Source organism: Amblyraja radiata, chromosome 6, assembly GCF_010909765.2.
Source record: "Amblyraja radiata isolate CabotCenter1 chromosome 6, sAmbRad1.1.pri, whole genome shotgun sequence".
Taxonomy (NCBI): domain Eukaryota; kingdom Metazoa; phylum Chordata; class Chondrichthyes; order Rajiformes; family Rajidae; genus Amblyraja; species Amblyraja radiata.
The window spans coordinates 92,059,128-92,078,939 of record NC_045961.1 but is presented as its reverse complement, the minus strand read 5'-3'; the positions used below and the strand labels follow the sequence as shown (position 1 = coordinate 92,078,939).

Below are 19,812 nucleotides of genomic sequence, written 5' to 3'. Positions count from 1 at the left end.
GGTTCACTAGGAGGTCCCTGCTCTTGGATACAGCCATAACTGGCTGGACTATAATTCCCAAAATTTTTGGGGACCAGGCTTGAGTAGGCCAATCTGGCACTACCAATATGCCTGTGGCTTAGTCTTGCTTGATTTTTGTCAAGCATCGGTTTGTGAGACAAATTGGCGGAAAGCATACATAAACATTCCTCCCCAATTGAGGGAGAAAGCATCCACTGCCTTGCTCCTGGATCCAGCCTGCAGGACACATATCTGGGTAACTAATGGTTATTCTAGATCCAAACGGATCAACATCTGGTATGCCAAATCATGTAGTTATTTCGTTAAATACTGTCTGATTCAACATCCATTCTGTGCTGTTATTAAGCATTCGTGATCCAGCATCTGTCACTGTGTTATATCTACCTCGTAGATTTCCCAAATATTCCTCTCGATACACCAGTGCCAAATGAGGTTCGACAATCTGTCGTAAGATACAGATTTTACACCACCCTTGTTAATGGATATATGCCACCGCAGTGGTGTTATCAATCTGAATTTGAACAAGCACCAGTTGCATATCGCTACAGAGAACCTTGAGTCCATATTGTGCCCCCAACAATTCTGGGAAATTGATTCCATGTGTTGGGGAATTACAGACTCCTGCTCATTCCATCTGCCCCCACAGCTCTAGACTGTGTTAGTGGCTCCCCATCCTTAGCCGCTTGCATAGGTCTGAAGAACCCCCGATGGCTTTCGAGCAAAGTTTCCCTGAGCTGTCTCCCATTCGTTATCCACCATAGTTATTCAACAATGGCCTCCGCTGGCAATCCATAGTTTGCCAATTCGGCCTGCATGTAATCTGAGTGTTCGTTCCTTTGCTTGCTGTAAGTTCTAGTAATGCAAAGGCCCGTACTGCTGGGAATGCAGCTACTATTTGCCAATTACACTCGCTGTTTGCCTGATAGATGGCTAGAATTTGACTATCAGGTCATAGCAGGCTTAATTAATATTGTCATTTGCCCCTAGGCAAAGTCACCAACATATTTACTGTTTTTGATAGTAAATTCTAGGTAATCAATTACCCTTGTAGGTGTCAATTTTGATTTAACTGGATGGATGAGGTAACCAATTCTTTCAAACAGGGTTTTGGTTTGCTTGACTGATGCTTCTGCCAATTCTTGGTGACTCCAAAAATGAAAATGTCCTCCAAATATGCAATTACTATGTGGTTTTGATACCTTTGTAGTCCCAGAATTGGTTTCCGTAGTTTAGTCAATAGTCTAGGAGCTGATGTCAACACATTTGGCAGAGCCATGCCATCCAGTTAAACTTCAAATATCTCCTGTTCTTACTGATTAGACACCGAATAGTATGCATCTTTGAGGTCGATGCATGCCATGTGACCATTTTATAGGAAGCTCCTATAAAACAGTAGTTAGACCGTAACAAAAATAGCTGTATCTGAAAATCTGTACTGCACAAATGAGTTAAACCTAGATGAAGTGACATCCTCCATCTGTCACCTGTCCTGGAAGGCAATCCTGCCCATAATACTGGGCCTGCCTTGAAGACAATTCCGGTCCGAGTTCCAAGTCTGCTTGGAACCTATGTATGTTGTGCAGTAAAAAGTAATCACATGTTGTTATCTGTTTTTTAAAACCAGATCTGAAATCCATGTTATTGTCATTTTGAACAAAAACACAAGAGTAAAATTACCAACATGGAATTTACCAACTGGTCCACAATCCCTTGTTTCAGTAAACCCAGACCCACCTACCTCCATGGCTACCGGTGGTCTTGTGGTAAGCCCAAAGGCCCCTGATGCGGGTTCCTTTTCTCTCCTTGATTGGGAGTAGGACTGGTAGGAAGTGTGGATTCCATGTTTCTCCTGACCTCTGCTTGGGTCTTGGTCTGAAAACCTCATCATACTGAGCCTGCCTTGTAGGACAATTCTGGCCATAATTCTGAGTCTGCTTTGAAAGACGACTCTGATAATATTTCCGTGCCCAGCTTTCAAGCTACCACCGGCTTCAGTGAACTGCTTACCCCCTATGGAGGTGTGGGGTGTGTTGTCGCCTACTGATGAGGTTTGCTTGTCGTTGGTACCTTGATTGGTCCGACAACTTTTGCTTCCTTCTTCTGGTCTTACCTGAAGAGAGGATTCAGCGGCTGGTTTCTCCAAAGTCACCCTGATAGCGCTGTTCCCTTGCCGGCATTTGTGCGGATATTCTGCCAACTGCTGTCTCTTGAGGCCATATGCATGTGCTTCAGTATGTTCATACTTTAATTCGAGATCAGTTGCCTACTGATCTCGAAACCAAATTTCGTTTGAACGTCATGTGAGGTTTAAATGACAAATAAATGGTATTGTATAGTGTTGTAATTCGAGATCAGTTACCTACTGATCACTCACACTCCCCTCCACTGAGAGTGAGATTAGTAGGCAGCCCAGAAAACAGATGCTGCCGCAGGCCCCTGAGGATACCTGCGCTGACATGGCCCCTCCAGCGGGCCTAAATGAGATTCTTGCTTTGGGTCAGACTGAAACTGACCGCGAATGCTCCTCTCCTCAGAGCAGGAGACATTTTCTAGATCTCTACCCAGGGAAGCACCCAGTGGAACCTGGATGATTGCAGAAGTATTTCTTTTCTTTTGTGCTTATTATTTATTTTATGTAAAGCTCTTTGGTGTCAATGCAAATTAACTTAAACAGTGCTATATAAGTAAAAGTTGCTTACTTACTTCCTTTCTTCTGCTTGTCCCTGGGAAGGTTCCCCCCCCCCCCCCCCCTGCTTTTGTACTCTGATTCAGAGTGGTTTCTTCCATATGTACTTCCCCCTCCAATGGGGAAGACATTGGGTTGCCCCAATATGCGAGGCTCCCGGCACCGGCACTGCTGTAGACCCCGGGCTGACACAGCTCTCTCCTTTAGAGCAGGTCATTGTTGGAGCAACTTCTCCAAAAAGTTGCTCCTATGTGGGAGAGTCGTCCTCAGACGCTCTCTGTTGAGGGAGGGTATCCCTTTCCCCCCCCCCCACCCCGGACTCATCTGAGTCAACGGGTTGTTGACTTGCGGGTGGATTTACGTCCCCCGGGACCACCAACGGAGCTCCTCCTCCTGCCCGATGTCTCCTGCCGGTTCAGCTGCTGGCGCTAAATGTCGGGAAACACCGTCGCCCGCTACTGGAAATGCTGCGGTCTTCAGCAGCCGACTTCCCAGCAGACCGTCTCCTCGACATCTGGGCCCTGAAACTACAAAAAGTTTCAAGCCCGAAAGAACGCAGGTAAGTGATTCAACTTCCCTTACCTGCCCATCCTGACGGCCTGGGAGGACACAATGCCTCTGCCAGTCCGTTGCGCGTTTGCGTTCAGACGTAATGACGCGCACGCAGACGGACGGCCCTTCTTCACGTAGTCACTCACGTGACTCCGAAGTAAAATTCCCTGTTTTCTCTCTCCCTCCTTTCTTAAAAAGAGGGATCACATTAGCTATCCTCCAATCCGCACGAACCGCTGAATGTATAGAACATCGGAAAATGATCCCCAATGCTACCATAATTTCTAGAGCCACTTCCTTAAGTACCCTGGGAAGCTAACCATCAGGCCCTGGGGATTTATCAGTCTTCAGTCTCATCAGTCTACACAACACCAGTTCCTGCCTAATGTGAATTTCCTTCAGTTCCTCCGGCCACTAGTACATCTGGGAGATTGTTTGTGTCTTAGTGAAGACAGATCCAAAGTACCTGTTCATCTCGTCTGCCATTTCCTTGTTTCCTATTAAAAAAATCACCCGTTTCTGTTTTCAAGGGACCCACATTTGTCTTAACTAATTTTTTCCTCTTCATATACATAAAGAAGCTTTTACTATCCTGGCTAGCTTACCTTCGTACCTCATCTTTTCTCCCCTAATTGCCTTTTTAGTTATCTTCTTTTGCTCTTTAAAAGTTTCCCAATCCTCTGGCTTCCTGATCATCATTGCTGTTATACTTCTCTTTTATTTTTATACTGTCCTTGACTTCCCTTGTCTGCCACGGTCACCTCTTACTCCCCTTAAGCGGCCTTTTCACGGGGCGACTTGACGCAAGAGTTAACCGGAGTTTAACATCGTGGGAACCTCGTGCGATAACAGTGCGGCATTCGTGGACCACCGTGGACCACCGTAGCGCTAACGGCAGGTCATCGTGTAACTTGGTCACTCGGGAGAAAATTCAAGAAAGTTTGAATTTCTCCAAGAGTGACTTGTACACTTGTGGTTGAGTATTGCAACATTATATGAACGTAGTGGCCAGTGCGATATCCGTAATAACTCTTGCGGGTACCGTGGGAACTCCTGCGAACGGTGAACCCGGAAGCTGGACAGAGGGATCAGAAGGTGAGTAAAAATTATCTTATGTGGGATTGAATTTAAAAAATAAATAAAAATAAAGATTTGCATCCGCATATGGACATCAACTTATTCATGAGTTATGTTAATGAGATTCAAGAAAATAACTATAATCTTTAAAAGGGACTTTACTGAAAGGTTACGCATTTTTATGGTCTGTGAGAAATTTTTCACTTTAACTTCTTTGAGAGATACAGGTCGGAGTCCTCGGGTCCAGGGGTCCGGAACGCTACCAATCAATGTTGTACAGAGACCCGTGTAAGGAGTGAACTGCACATGCTGGTTTAAACCGAAGACAGACACAAAAAGCTGGAGTAACTCAGCGAGTCAAGCAGCATCTCTGGAGAAAAAAAGCTGATGTTTCGGGACGAGACACATCTTCAGACTCAATTCCGATTAGGCTGTCTGAAGAAGGGTTCCGGTGTTGGGGGAGTCCAGAACCAGGGTCCCAGTTTTACAGTCTACCGTGGGAACTCTTTAACTCAGTAAAGTAAAGTAGCCTTTATTGTCATATCAGCGCACAGGCAGCAGTTGACTGTTGCTCTATTCAGTTTCCCAGGGGGTCGGGACGGGACTGGAGTTGGGAGAGAAAGGTGGGGGAGTCGAGGGAGAGGAGGGGGAGACAGATGGGGGTGTCTTCATTTACTGACGGCGGGTGTCTGTCACTGAAACAGGCAGGTGAGATTTCACATCCACCTTGTGTGTGCCTCTCTCTCTCTCTCCCTCCCTCTTACACAGGCTGAGAGACTCTGCCTCTGTGAGTGTACGTCTCTTTCTCCCCCTCTCCCACACACAGTAAGACCGAGGTACTGTGCTCAGTCCATCTGTGTCTCCCACATACACAGTAAAATATGTCTCCAAATGAGCCAATTCGACCAAGGGAGGATATATATAGTGTGTGAAAAAAAAAGTTACATCATTTGTGTCACGTGTAGTTCACGATGTTCATTCAAGATTTAACGGGATAGCTCGGGAAACGGACAAGTCACTCGCACAAATAGCAGAAATGCCGAGTACCGTGGGAACTCGTTATCTACTGCCGTTATATCGTGCGAGACTCGTGCTGGACCACGACCTCTTCACTCTGGTGACATCTTGCGTCAACTCGCCCCGTGAAAAGACCGCTTTAGAATCTTTCTTCCTCTTTGGAATGAACTGATCCTGCACCTTCTGTATTATTCCCAGAAATACCTGCCATTGTTGTTCCACTGTCATCCCTGCTAGTGTCCCTTTCCAGTCAACTTTGGCCAGCTCCTCCCTCATGGCTCCATAGTTTCCTTTGCTCAAATGTTATACTGACACTTTCGATTTACCCTTCTCCCTCTCAAATTGTACATTAAAACGTATCATATTATGGTCCCTACCTCCTAATGGCTCCTTTACCTCGTGTTCCCTTATCAAATTTGGTTCATTACACAACACTAAATCCAGAATAGCCTTCTCCCTGGTAGCCTCCAGTACCATGATTGAATGGCGGAGTAGACTTGATGGGCAGAATGGCCTAATTCCACAGTATCACTTATGACCTCATGCTTTTGCTGCCTTTGTCCTCAGGATGATGTGTCGGATCAATTCATGATTTGTTTGAGGCTCAACAAACACGTCACTTGCTCTTAACTAACTTCTTGCCTCCTTTGTGTTTCCACCAGCAGCTAATTAGTTCCAGGGCTCTAAGGTAAATGCACATCAGTTGTATTGCCATTCATAAATCAGTAATTCCACTGTTTATTCACCTGGTTGGATACTGATATTCACCAGCAGCAAATTTACCATCCCTTAAGAAAGAATATGTCTGGTCCTGTCTAATTAAAAGTCATCTTTAATTGCAGGTGATTAAAGGTGCCGTTCCTCCAATTTGCACCGGGCCTCCTCCAACCTCATCTACTGAATCTGCTGTTCCAGGTGTCAACTTCTGTACATCGGCGAGACCAAGCGCAGGCTCGGCGATCATTTCGCTGAACACCTCCGCTAAGTCCGCCTTAACCTACCTGATCTCCCGGTTGCTCAGCATTTAACCCCCCCCCCCCCCCCCCTCCCATTCCCAATCTGACCTCTCTGTTCTGGGCCCCCTCTATTGTCAGAGGCCCAGCGTAAATTGGAGGAACAGCACCTCATATTTCGCTTGGGTAGCTTACACCCCAGCGTTATGAACATTGACTTCTCTAACTTCAAACAGCCCGTACTTTCCCTCTCTCTCCCCTCCTCCTCCCCCTTCCCAGTTTTCCCATCGGTCTTACTGTCTCTGACTACATTCTATCTCTGTCCCGCCCACTCCCCTGACATCAGTCTGAAGAAGGGTCTCGACCCATTCCTTCTCTCCAGAGATGCTGCCTGTCCCGCTGAGTTACTCCAGCATTTTGTGTCTACCTTCGATTTAAACCAGCGTCTGCAGTTCTTTTCTGATCATTAGTCGATGCAGATCCAGCAGGCAAAAGGACCTGTTTCCACGCTGTATCTCTAAACTAAAACTAAACTGAACTAAACATGATACATGTGAAAACACTCTTTCTTCCCAATTCCATGTACATCCTATGTTGGTTCAGAAGATAGACTCAAAGTGCTGGAGTAACTCAGAGGGTCAGGCAGCATCTCTGAGAAATTAGGATTTGTGACTTCTCGGGTCATGATCCTTTTTCTAATCTCTTTCTACACACTATCTTGGTTCAAGTTAGATTTAGATCAAGTAAGTCTAGTCATGCCATTTGGACTGAACTTCTGCAGATAGTAAAATGGGATGTTTCCGATTAAACGTTTTAATCTCTCAAAGCCAACAGAATATTGTTGCTTGGAAATACCTTCAACACAGAACTTAAAAGAAAAGTCAAAATGCAATGCAGCAGATGAACAGCAAACTGCACCTAAAACATGAAGATAGACACAAAAAGCTGGAGTAACTCAGCGGGACAGGGAACATCTCTGGAGGGAAGGAATGGGTGACGTTTCGGGTCAAAACCCTTCTTCAGACACTGAAGAGGGGCCTCGACCTGAAACGTCGCCCCTTCCTTCTCTCCACAGATGCTGCCTGTCCCGCTGAGTTACACCAGCTTTTTGTGTCTATCTTCGGTTTAAACCAGCATCTGCAGTTCCTTCCTGCACCTAAAACATGAGCAGGTAATTTCTGTGACAACAAAAACATTGAAGTAATGTTGAAGGAATTCTGTGAAAGAGTTTCAAGCAATACCTATTCTGTAAAAACCGTCATCAGTGCGCTTGTGTTTTGATTCTTTGGTCTCCTGAAGTAATTCGGATCCTGAATCCTAAACGAAAGTTAATAAAACAGGTAAAAATTAATTTGGAAGTTATTATTAAATAAAGCAGAATGAACTGAACAGTTATTGCAGTCACAACAAGCAAAAGAAGAGCAAAATAACATTTATCAAACATTCTTGCTCCAAACCATAGCAAACTATCTTTAACAATCAAGAGATGAATTCATCTTCAGAAAATATCCTTCCAACCTTCCTGCTGTGCAAGGTTAGAGTCTGATTGTGCTTGTCCACCCATTGTTAGTCATGCATTCGGCTGTGACAGCAATTTCCCCCCTAAGTATCAAAGGTATCAAAGGTATCAAAGATATCAAAGGTATCAAAGGTATTTTATTAGTCACATTCACATACACCTAGGTGTAGTGAAGTGAAATGCTTCTTGCCATTTTGCAGCACATAAAGAAGGAATACAGACATAACATTAATAAGAGTTTTAAACATAAAGAACATCCCCCCACAATGGTTCCCATTATGAGGGAAGGCACAAAGTCCAATCCCCAACCCCAGTTCACCCATAGTCGGGCCTATTGAGGCCTCCACAGTTGCCTCTACGGAGGCCCGATGTTCCTGGCCGTTCTCGCTGGGTGATGTTGCGTCGTGAGAGTCCTCTCAGCGGCTTGGGAACCCTGGAACGGCCGCTTCCGTACTGGAGGCCGCGGCTTCCAAAGCCAACAAGGCCATGCCGGTTGGAGCTCCACAACTGGCGATCTCATCTAGAGATCCCAGGCTCCCGGTGTAAAGTTCAGCGCCGCCACCCGCAGCTGATCGCTCCACAGTCCCGCAGCTCCGTGATGTTTTCCTCAGTGATCTTCAGCTCACCGGAGCTCCAGCGCGGCGACCCGGGCAAGGCATCGCCCGCTCCGCGATAGCGCTCCAGCGCTGTGCCGCCGCCGAAGCCGAGGTTCTGGGCAGTCCCCGAGAGGAAACGCCGCTCCAGGCCCGCTGGTAGGCCGCGAGGACGGGTCGAAGCTGCAGCCCGGAGAAAAGCTGCCTCTCCGACCAGGTAGGGACCCTGAAAACCTCCCCCACACCCTCTCCAAATCCTCTATATCTTTCCGGTAATGGGGCGACTTATTGCACATAACACTCCAAATGCGACCTAACCAAAGTCCTATAGAGCTGCATCATGACCTCTTGACTCTTAAGGGCTTGTCCCACTTGCATGCGATTGCGTGCGTTTGGCGCGACCAACGAGTTCACGCTAAGTTCGCGCGTGACGTCATTTATGTCATGCTTACCAATCAGCTGGGCAGGAGGCGGGCCGACTGAATTTGGGCGTCACACGGCATCGGGCGGTGACGTCATCACGCCACGCTGTGCGGTGACGTCATCGCGCAACGCCACGCGCTAGGCGTAATAATAATAATAATAATAAATTTTATTTTCGGGCGCCTTTCAAATCTCAAGGACACCTTACAAAGATTAACAGAAGAGAAAAAAACATATAGTCGGAGAAAAATAAATAATAAGGACATCATCAATATACAAATTAAAGATAGAAATCGCTCCAAAGACACAAAATCAAAAAACACAACGTGAAGAGAGAGCAGCGGCAGCTAAAGCGCGCCAGCGTCCACTCTCCCTTCCGACAGCCATCTTGAACACAGACTAACATAGTAACTACATACAAAAAAATCATCCCCCCACAATGGTTACCACTGTGGGGGAAGGCACAGAGTCCAGTCCCCAACCCCAGTTCTCCCAAAAGTCAGGCCTATTGAGGCCACCGCTATTGCCTCTACGGAGGCCCGATGTTCCTGGCCGTTCTGCCCGGGTGGAGTTGCCCCGGCGTCGGGAGAGTCCTCACAGCGGCTGGGCCACCTGGAACGGCCGCTTCCTAGCAGGGGATTGTCGGCTTCCGAAGCCGACAGGGACGCACCGGGTTGGAGCTCCCAGGCTCCCGATGTTAAAGTCGGCGCCGCCCGCTCCGCTCCGCAGACCCGCAGCCCGGAGGTGTTGAACACGGCGGTCACAGCTCACCGGAGCTCCAGCGCGTCGATCCAGCGCGGCGACCCAGGCAAGGCATCGCCCGCTCCGCTCCACGATAGCGCTCCAGCGCTGTGCCGCCAACGAAGCCGAGGTGCTGGGCGGTCCCCGCCAGGAAACGGCGCTCCAAGCCCGCTGGTAGGCCACGAGGACGGGTCGAAGGGCAGCCCGGAGAAAAAGCTGCCTCACCGACCAGGTAGGGACCTAGAAGTAAGATTATCTCCTTCCCCCCACATTAAGAAGTCCATTTCTCCTACAAACGAAAAACAAGACTTACTAAAAACTTGGGAAAAAAATGGATTAAACGGACGGCTGCTGGTTAGCAGCCGTTCCCCAAGATGGCTCCTCCTCCCGCCATCAAGGCGCTGTGTACGACGTCAAGATGCTGTGTACGTCAAAACGCTGCATACGACCGCAATGCGCCTGCGTGCCGACAGGCCGTTGGCGAGCGAAGATTTCGGCCACTGCAAGTAGGTATGTTGCAAAACCTACCTTAAGCGTCGCTGAAGATCTGTCCCAGCCCGTGTGTGTGATTATGGCGCCGTTTAGAGGGGGGCGGGTTTAAAATGCGATTTTCCCTAGGCTGTTCAAATCGAGCTTGTTCAGCCTACCTCAGTTGCTGACGAAAAATCGCTTGAAGTTTCGTTCGCTGGAGCTATTTTTACATTTTACGGGTTTATTTAATTATTATAGTAAGTTAAAAATTAACCTCTAAACCCGCGACCGCCGACAACGGGACGGATTTCATACAGGGGACAACGGAAGGTAGGTTGTTTATTTTTACATTAAAAAGAGCTTCTTAAGATCCCTTTATACAAAGTTTAATGTTGCGAGTAGCTAATTTGGGGCCCATTATATCCCGCAGTATTTTTCTGGGCATTTGGGTCACAAATCTACCGCAATGTGAACGTTCCAAACCAGCGCGTTCCACAGGATCCCACTCGAAAGCTGATTTAAATGGCCATTAATTTACAGCAATTGAACACTAAATTCCTTCCATTTGGCCTGTAAATTAATGTAAATGTGATTTAAAAATCATGTTTTATTGTGAATTTTTTGTGAATATTATTTGGACACTTAGGCTATTAAAAAATGTTAATCATTTCTTAAGAAATGGATAGATGTTTAGATCTAGTAATTGAAGTTTGTAATTAGCTACAATTGGGTAACTAACTAATTATATGCTTTAATTTCAGGTCATCCAAGGAAGATTGTTTTATATTTGTTTCAGAATGCTTCAATCTATGATAACTGAAAATTTCATTCAGTTCTCTTAATATTTAAGAAAGTTATGGGCTTTTGACTGTCCACGATCACAGCTTTTTTGTTATGTCCATAGAAAATCAATAGGGAACAAGATGCTAATTTTCGAGTATGAAAATGACCGTAACTTTTTAAATACTTGAGATATGAAAGTGAATTAGGTGTCAAATTAAACTTATTTTTATGCTTTATCTGTAGGGTTAAATTGCAGACTTGATTTTTAAAATCTCAAAATGTTGTAACATTGCTACTGGAAGAATTTCGGAGCCCCGCAATGTCGGGACCAGCCCCACATAACTCCGCGCTTCTAAGTGGGACCGGCCCCGCGCGGCCATACGGTGCCCGTACACCTCAAGTCGCATAATTTGCGAGCCAAGGTCGCATAAGTGGGACAGGCCCTTTAGAGTCAATGCCCTAAGCAATAAATGCAAACATACCATAGGACTTCTTTACCACTCTAGCTACTTGTCCTGCCACCTTCAGTGAGCTATGAAATCTATCCACTTCCATCTCATTCTTAAACCTTTATTTTGTGACCAAATTTCAAATCACCCCTCCCAATATTTCATTCTTTGGCATTCTGGTGAAACCAGTCGGCATACATTTACCAATGACGAGCATGTAGCATGGAGCTTGCACTGATTTTTTTTTGTATGCATGCCACTGATCAAACCAGTGGAGGTGATTTAGGAATTTAATGTGGATATCAGCTCATGAAACTAATTTACAGTGAGTTTCTGCAATCTTTTGAAAGATAACAACGTGGTGGAATTGGACTCCATCCACAAACACAGACCACATATCCAGAATGAATCATCCACCATGGTGCATCCCCACTAATGCCTCTGTTTGCTTTAATTGAATAATTCAGTTTTTATATCCCTCCATACCATATATGTGCCTATTAAAAATCTGCCTCCACCATCACCCCTGGCAGTACATTCCAGGCACCCACCACTCTCTTTGTAAAATGTGCCCCATACATCTCCTTTAAACTTTACCCCTCTAATCCTTAAAGCTTTGCCATGAGACCGTGACATTTTCACGCTGGGAAAAATGTTATGACTCTCCACCCAATTGATTCCTCTCATATTTTATATATTTTAATCAGGTCCCCTCTCAATCTCTGACATTCCAGAGAAAATAATCCAAGTTGGTCCAACCTTTTCTTACAGCTAATGCTTTCTAATCCAGACAGCATTCTGATAAATCCTTTCAGCATCTTCTCTAAACCCCCCCCCCCCCCCCCCCTTCCTGTAATGAAATGACAAGAACTGCACAAAATACCCCAAATGCGGCCTCAGGGCAGAGTTTTATAAAGCTACAACATTACTTCCTGACTCTTATACTCAATGCCCTGACCGATGAAGACAAGCATGCCATACACCTTTGTTACCACTCTAACTACTTGCGTCGCCACATTCAATGAACTATAATAATAATAATAATAATAATAATGGATGGGATTTATATAGCGCCTTTCTATTACTCAAGGCGCTTATGGACGCCAAGATCCTTCTGTACATCAACATGAATGATCTATAATGTACAGGTAGCCCTTCAGTAACTCGTGTTTGATTTATGAATTCTGCTATAAAGCACTTGACACTTTAGGATACTAGTTCTCAATTTAGGAAGCTTTTTCTACTATAATGAACAGTCCTTATTGATAGGAAGAGAAAGACATAACGTCATTAATAATAAGGAATGGCAATTAAAGCCCAAGGTACAATCAAAGGTTGCTGTCCATTGAAAAGACAGCGGCACTGAAATAAACTGCTGTTCATACAGTTGTTGGCATAACTGAAGCAAATCACAGCCTTTTTACAATATTGACTATTGACACAATTGAAATATACCTCCTGGAGTTTTAACAGAATTGTATCCCTGAAAGTCCGTAAAGTGTTACAAAGGACAGAAATGTCAGAATGAAGATTAATCATATTGTTGGAAGATCATAAATAATAATTTAATTTTGATGATGATCCAGGAATGTGAGATTGCTTTGATAGAACATGATAGAATATCACTCAGGAGATGGATCTTCTGAAAGTGCCGACATGTTAAAGGCCAGCCAAGGCAAGTTAGAATGTTTCAAAAAAACATGCCAGCCTGCTGAATATTCAGCTTGCAAAAAGCAATAATGTGATGGCAGAGCATTTTTTGCTAAAGTAACTGGAATAAATCAAGGAGGAAAATGGCTTCATTTTTAGTTTCGTTTATTGTCACATCTACTCATGTACAGTGAATAGCTTTGTTTTTTGTTGCATGCTATTCGGTCAGTGGGAAGACTATAAATGATTAGAACCAAGCCGTCCACAGTGTGCAGAAAAATGATAAAGGCAATAACTTTGTGCAAGACCCTAAATGAGTGTTAAAATTGAATGAGGTGCTTATTTGGAAGAGGATGCCTTAATACATGAAGGATGAGAAAACGGCCCCAGACAGTTAAAGATCACCTTGTTCTTATCGCTGGAGGTAATGTTGAGGGTGACTAAATTTAAGCTACACTCAATGTACCTGGAAGGGATATTAAAACCCAGTCTTCCAGCTGCTCTAACAAAAAGTCTGCAAAAACAGCAGCACTCTTCCAAGATCATATCACATCATTTCTCTACCTATTCATTAGGACAACTGAGCCTTGGTCCTTCGCAACAATGCACTCAGATAATATGCGGAACATGGACGACAACATCAAGATAACATGCCACCATCACCTGAACAACTCACTTCATTGTGAATGGGGTTTAGCAACATCAGTGAGTATCCCCACTTCTAGCTTTAGGTTGAAGGAAGGTCATTGATGAAGCTGATGGGTCCAAGGACATCGTTTTACCGAACTCCTATAATTATGTCCGGGGATGATGGACCTCAAACAACCAAACGGAATATCTTCGTGACCTACGTGGGTTTTCTCAGAGATCTTCAGTTTCCACCCACACTCAAAGACGTACGGGCATGTAGGTTAATTGGCTTGGTATAAATGTAAATTATCCCTAGTGTATGTAGAAAAATGTTAGTGTGCGGGGATCGTTGGTTGGAGTGGACACAGTGGGCCGAAGGGCCTGCTTCCACGCTGCATCTCTAAAACACAATTTAAGATTAAAAAAACTGGACCTTACCTCCACACACATGTACAGGGTAAGGCATCTTGCCAGAGATATTAGTTTTCTTCTGAAATGTTAACTAAAGCCAGCTTAACACCCTCAGCTAATGAAAATACGTATCTTGAAAGTCTTCCAAGGAAAATCCTGGGATTTTGGTGTGCATCAACTTTCATCTTTATAGAAGCACTTTCAAAATGTAATACTTATGGTTATATACTGAAGAAGGGTTTCGGCCCGAAACGTCGCCTATTTCCTTCGCTCCATAGATGCTGCTACACCCGCTGAGTTTCCCCAGCAATTTTGTGTACCTTCGGTTATATACTGTTGTTGTGTGTGGGATTTTGCAGCCTATGTTTTGGCAATTTAACCCATCTAGTCCACTCTTACCATCAATCATCCATTCTCACTAGTTCTATGTAAAGGGCCTGTCCCACTTACGCGACTTTTTCGGCGACTGCCGGCACCCGTCATAGGTCGTTGCAGGTCGACGAAAATTTTCAACATGTTTAAAAAATCCAGCGGCGACCAGAACAAGGTACGACTCTTTGGGCGACTACTCACGACCGTACAGGCTTCACCCCGTGACATGTCGCCAGGGTGTCGCCTGTATGGTCATGAGTAGTCTCCTCCAAAGAGTCGTAGCGTCTTTCTGGTCGTCGCTGAATTTTCAACATGTTGACATTTTTCGGCGCCCTGCAACGACCTATGATGGGTGCCGGCAGTCGCCAAAAAAGTCGCGTAAGTGGGACGGGCCCATTATCCTACTTTCTCACCCACTCCCCACACATTTAGGGCGATTTTACAGAGGTCGATTAAAGTACATACCCACATGTCTTTGTATATGGGAGGAACCCAGAGCACCCGGAGGAAACCCATGCTGCCACTGGGAGAATGTGCAAACACCACACAGACAGCACCCGATGTCAGGACCGAACCCATGTCTCTGGCGCAGTGAGGAAGCAGGTCTACCAGCTGTGCCACTATGCCCCCCAATGCATGTTCCAATTAATGCATTGGCCGTACCATTTCTCCGTGTTACAACAGTCTTTAATAGTACAAAATGGATTGTGAAATGCTTTCAGAAGTCCAGAGATCGCAAAGACCAGGGGCGGAAATCCCGGGGGGGGGCAGGGGGGACACGTCCCCCTTTGTTTTGTGAGGTGGGGTACGATCCCACCTATTTTTTGTAATCCGGATTTTAAAACCCAGTGAAATCTCCACATTCAGCAAGACAGTGGGGGTGGGACTGATGATCGAGGGCGGCAATTGGACAAGAGAGACGTCAGTCAGCAGGTAATGGGGGCGGGACATGATTCAGTGCGATCAGCGGAGGAGGGAGGAGTGGGGGGGGGTTGGGACTGAGGATAGAGCGCGGTGATTGGAGGAGGGAAACGTGCCAAAACACTCTCGGCACAGACCTGCGCCTCATCTGCAGACAGGGTCGATCCCAGCCGGGTCTCAGGTCCCCCCCCCCTCCCCCCACGCCCGGGGGTGACCAGAGACATCGGGTGTCAGATGGGAGTTGTACCCCCAGGCCCACAGCCAGCGCTGAGAAGCAGCGCTAAACCCAGCTCAACTCTGCCTGTCCCGCCAGGTTTACCTACAGCCCTGCCTGGGCTTGCGGGAAATATGGCCCAGGTTTACAGCCAGCACGGAAAAGCAGCGCCGGTGTCCCGTCAGTCCAGGCAGGGCTGTAGGTTAACCTGGCGAGACAGGCAGAGTTGAGCCGCATTTAGCGCTGGATTGAGCCTCCGAAGCCTCTCGCGTGTGTGTGTGAGTGTGCGTGTGCGCGCGTGGCCGCCAAGAAATTGTGTCCCCCCTGTCCCCTGGTCCCCTCCATATTTTGATAGTGATATCCGAGCCTGGCAAAGACCCCATGTAAATTCTATTTGTTTTCCATGCTGTCTTGTTAAGAATCCTCTATTTCCCCTCCAGTTCACTCTGTTCTCTGACCAACTTTATTATTCTGTGTCTGAATCATGGTCATGACTGCTGCTCAAATACCATCAGTCAGAAAAGGAAAATGTTCGTTGTTTCCCAAAAAGACTATCAGAGCATTTTCTGAAAAATCAATATGAACAACACCAGTCTGGCCCATTAGTTGCTTCTTCAAAAAAGCACTTACCATTGTCATGCACAAACAAGCTGGCTGTCCTTGATCAGCCGGTGCTTCTGTAGCTGCATCAAGCTATTACCGGCATGGTATTAGGCTAATCATTGCAGATGGTTATTTTGTTTTCAAAAAATAATTCAATCACAAGATGTCCACTGGCAAGGTCAACATTTATTTTCAAACTCGACTGCTCCCGAGGCGAATTTAGAGAGCAGTTAAGAGCCAACAACATTGGTAAAGATATGTAGTAAATTACAAGTCAGATTTGGTAAAGGGCCTGTCCTACTTTCACGACCTAATTCACGACCTTTGCCAAGTTTGCCCTTGACTCATACTCGCAGCATGGTCATCACGAGGTCGTAGGAGGTCGTAGGTAGGTCGTAGCAGGCCGTGATGCTGGTCGTGGGTACTCGTGGCATCAAGTAGGTCGGGGACTTTTTTCAACATGATGAAAAATGTCCACGAGTAAAAAAGGTCGTGAATTAGGTCGTGAAAGTGGGACAGGCCCTTGAGGAAGACTTGCTTCCCTGAGGAATATTGATAAAGCAGGTGAGTTTTCACAAAGGGTAGATTCATGGTTACCATTACTGACATATTTTAATTCCCGATTTACTCAATTTAAAATTCCTCATTTGGAATTTGAAGTCAGATCACTATTTCAGGTCTCTGGGTACTAGTCCAGGAACTCATCCACTATGCTTTCATTCCATCCATCGTGGCTGCATTCCAGTCAATAGTGGGCTTTGTATGTCTAAAAAGCATGAGGAATTGTATGGTGCCTCTCTAACTGCTCTCAAGGGCCTGTGATTGATCTACCTTGAATTGAAAAAAACATTGAAAACACGAAGGCAGCTAGGGAGCGGCTAGGACCGCTCAAGGATAAAGGAGGCTATTTATGCTTGGAGTCAGAGGATGGAGATGAGCTGTTAACAAGTGCTTTGCGTTAGTATTCACCAAGAAGGAGGACATGAAGTCTAGTCAGATCAGTGTGGGGTACACAAATGTGTTAGGGCGCTTTAAGATCACAAAGGTGATGGTTTGGGCCCCTTGAAGAGCTGAAGGTGGATAAGACCCCAGGGCTTGATGGAATTTATCTCAGATTATTGAGATTGACAAGAGGAATGATTGCTGGGACTTTAACAAAGATCTTTATGACCTCTCTGGCCACAGGTGATGTTCAAGAGGACTGGAGAGCAGAATGTTGTTTTGGATGGGGAATAAGGCTAATTCAGAAAATGATAGGCCGGTGACCCTCATATCAGTGGCGGGGAAGCTATTTGCGAGGATCCTTCAGGTTAAGGTAGTGGATTTGACAGTGGTAGAACTGCTGCCTCCTAGCACCTGAGACCTGAATTTGATCCTGACTACGGGTGCTGTCCGTGCAGAGTTTGTACATTCTCCCTGTGACTATGGGTTTTCTCCAGGTGCTCCAGTTTCCTCCCACATTCCAAAGACGCGCAGGTTTGTGGATTAATTGGCTTCTGTAAATTGTCCCTGGTGTGGAGGATGGGATAACATAGCATTAATGTGTGGGTGAACAATGGTCGGCATGGACCCGTTGGTCCAAAGGGCCTGTTTCCATGCTGTATCTCTAAGCTCTGATGGGCTGTTTAGGTACAGTCAGCATTGCTTTGTACAAGGTAATGTTTTGCAAACCTGATTGAGTTTTATTTCAGAAATGTCAAAGGCAACAGAGCAGTTTTTTCTTTACGCTTGGATTGGTGGGTGCCTGCAAGACACTGCCAGAAGTGTTGATGGAGGCAGTGGCATTCAAGAGGCTTTTGGACAGGCGCATGCACATGCGGGGAATGGAAGGGGTATGGAGTACGTGCAGGCAGAGGAGATTAACCTGGCATCAAATTCGGCATGGATAATAAGGGGCCGAAGGGCCTGTTCCTGTGCTCTGTTCAATGTAGGAAGGATGCTGGTTTAAACTGAAGATAGACACAAAAAGCTGGAGGAACTCAGCGGGACAAGCAGCATCTCTGGAGAGAAGGAATGGGTGACACGTGGGAGTCTGAAGAAGGGTCTCGACCCAAAACGTCACCCATTCCTTCTCTCCAGAGATGCTGCTTGTCCCGCTGAGTTCCTCCAGCTTTTTGTGTCTATCTTCTCGTACAGAAGATAGACACAAAAAGCTGAAGTAACTCAGCTCCAAGTCCAATGTTCTATGTCCGATGTTCTATATCCTATGGATATAGAGAGATAGTTTAGTCAACATCAGGGTCAGTGAGCCAGATCCAGCTTAATCCATCCATTAATGCATAAAAAAAGGCTAATTCATTGAAGTGGAGATGAGAGTCCTGGGAACATTTACTGATCGAGGCCACACTACTATCGTCATAGTAAATCGAGCAATCAGACCATAAAAAGAATGCAAGGAAGCCCATTTCAACCCTCTATAACTTTAGCACAGATGAAATAATCTTGTACTGTTGACCATTCATTTACTTTTTTTTAAATCGTGGAACTCAAGAGAGCCCTTTTTAAACAAAAATATAATAATGCGCAAAGATGCAGAAGTTCCTCACCTTGTAAGGCAAAACCTCAACACTTGTATTCACCAGCAGGTCCGCTGGATGCTCTGTGTTCCCAGTGTGAAACAAGTACCTGAAAGCACGACAATAAATACAGGGATTAAAATAGCTCACGTCACCAACCCCTAGATTACCAGTTACCATTAATAAAACCTTCGGACTATTATTTTCACATTGGCAGATTTAGAAACATTTTATGAAAATAATCGACGGATTTCCAGATGCAATTTACCAAACGATAAAAATATTAATATTAGAAGCGTGCGTAATGAAAAAGAGTTGGACTTTGTCAGCCGAGGTTTATGGCTCTAAATATGAACAGATGAAGATAACATACAGAACAGGAGAACACGAGAAACAGTCCATGATGTCAGTGTTGAACCAAGTTAAACTATTCTCCTCTGCCTGCATTCCTTGCATATCCTTGTGCCTAACTAAAAGCCTTTTAAATGTCACTATCATATCTGTTTCCACCACCATTCCTAGCAATGCACTGAAGGCACCCATCAGTCTCTGTGCAAAAAACTTGCCCAGTACATCATCCTTAAACTTTACCCTCTCACCTTAAAACTCGCCACTCTATGAAACCAATTATGACCGTCTACCCTAAGTAAGTAAGTAAGTAAGTTTATTGGCCAAGTATTCACATACAAGGAATTTGCCTTGGTGCTCCGCCCACAATCAACAACATGACATACAGTGACAGTTACGAATGACTCAGAAAACACTAAACATTAATAATACTAAAACCTAATAATAATATCTACGCCTCTCATAATTTTATATGCTTTTATCAAGTCTCCCCCCAGCCTCCGATACTCCAGAGAAAATAATCCAAGTTTGTCCAAACCCTCCTTATATAGTTAATATCCTCTAATTCAGTCAGCATTCTGGTAAACCTGTTCTACTCCCTCTCCAAACTCCCTCAATTACCCTCATAGAAATGCAGTCACTTTTCCAATCCTTAATGAGTCCTTTCCAAAATGAAGAGGGTGTTGGAAGATAATTAAAGAGCCTGCAGTCTTTACACTTACTCCTTTTAAAACCCCCAGAATGGAAAGTATCAGAGGCTGGGGATTTCCACTCATTATATAGTGCCATTATTTTGTTCATTACCTTTATTTTTGATTAGTTTAATTTTGATAATGATATGTCCCAAGTGATGTATTAATTC

General features: G+C 45.3%; 1 protein-coding gene across 1 annotated transcript in view; it reads right to left on the bottom strand.

Moving 5' to 3' along the window:
- mgat4a (alpha-1,3-mannosyl-glycoprotein 4-beta-N-acetylglucosaminyltransferase A) overlaps window positions 1-19,812 on the bottom strand; it is a 273,579-nt gene that overhangs the window by 13,262 nt on the left and 240,505 nt on the right. The window contains exons 12-13 of the mRNA XM_033023224.1: window positions 18,633-18,711; window positions 7,548-7,623 (exon numbers count right to left, since the gene is read on the bottom strand). Coding sequence (XP_032879115.1) covers window positions 7,548-7,623; window positions 18,633-18,711 — 155 coding nt within the window. The remainder of the gene's footprint in view (window positions 1-7,547; window positions 7,624-18,632; window positions 18,712-19,812) is intronic.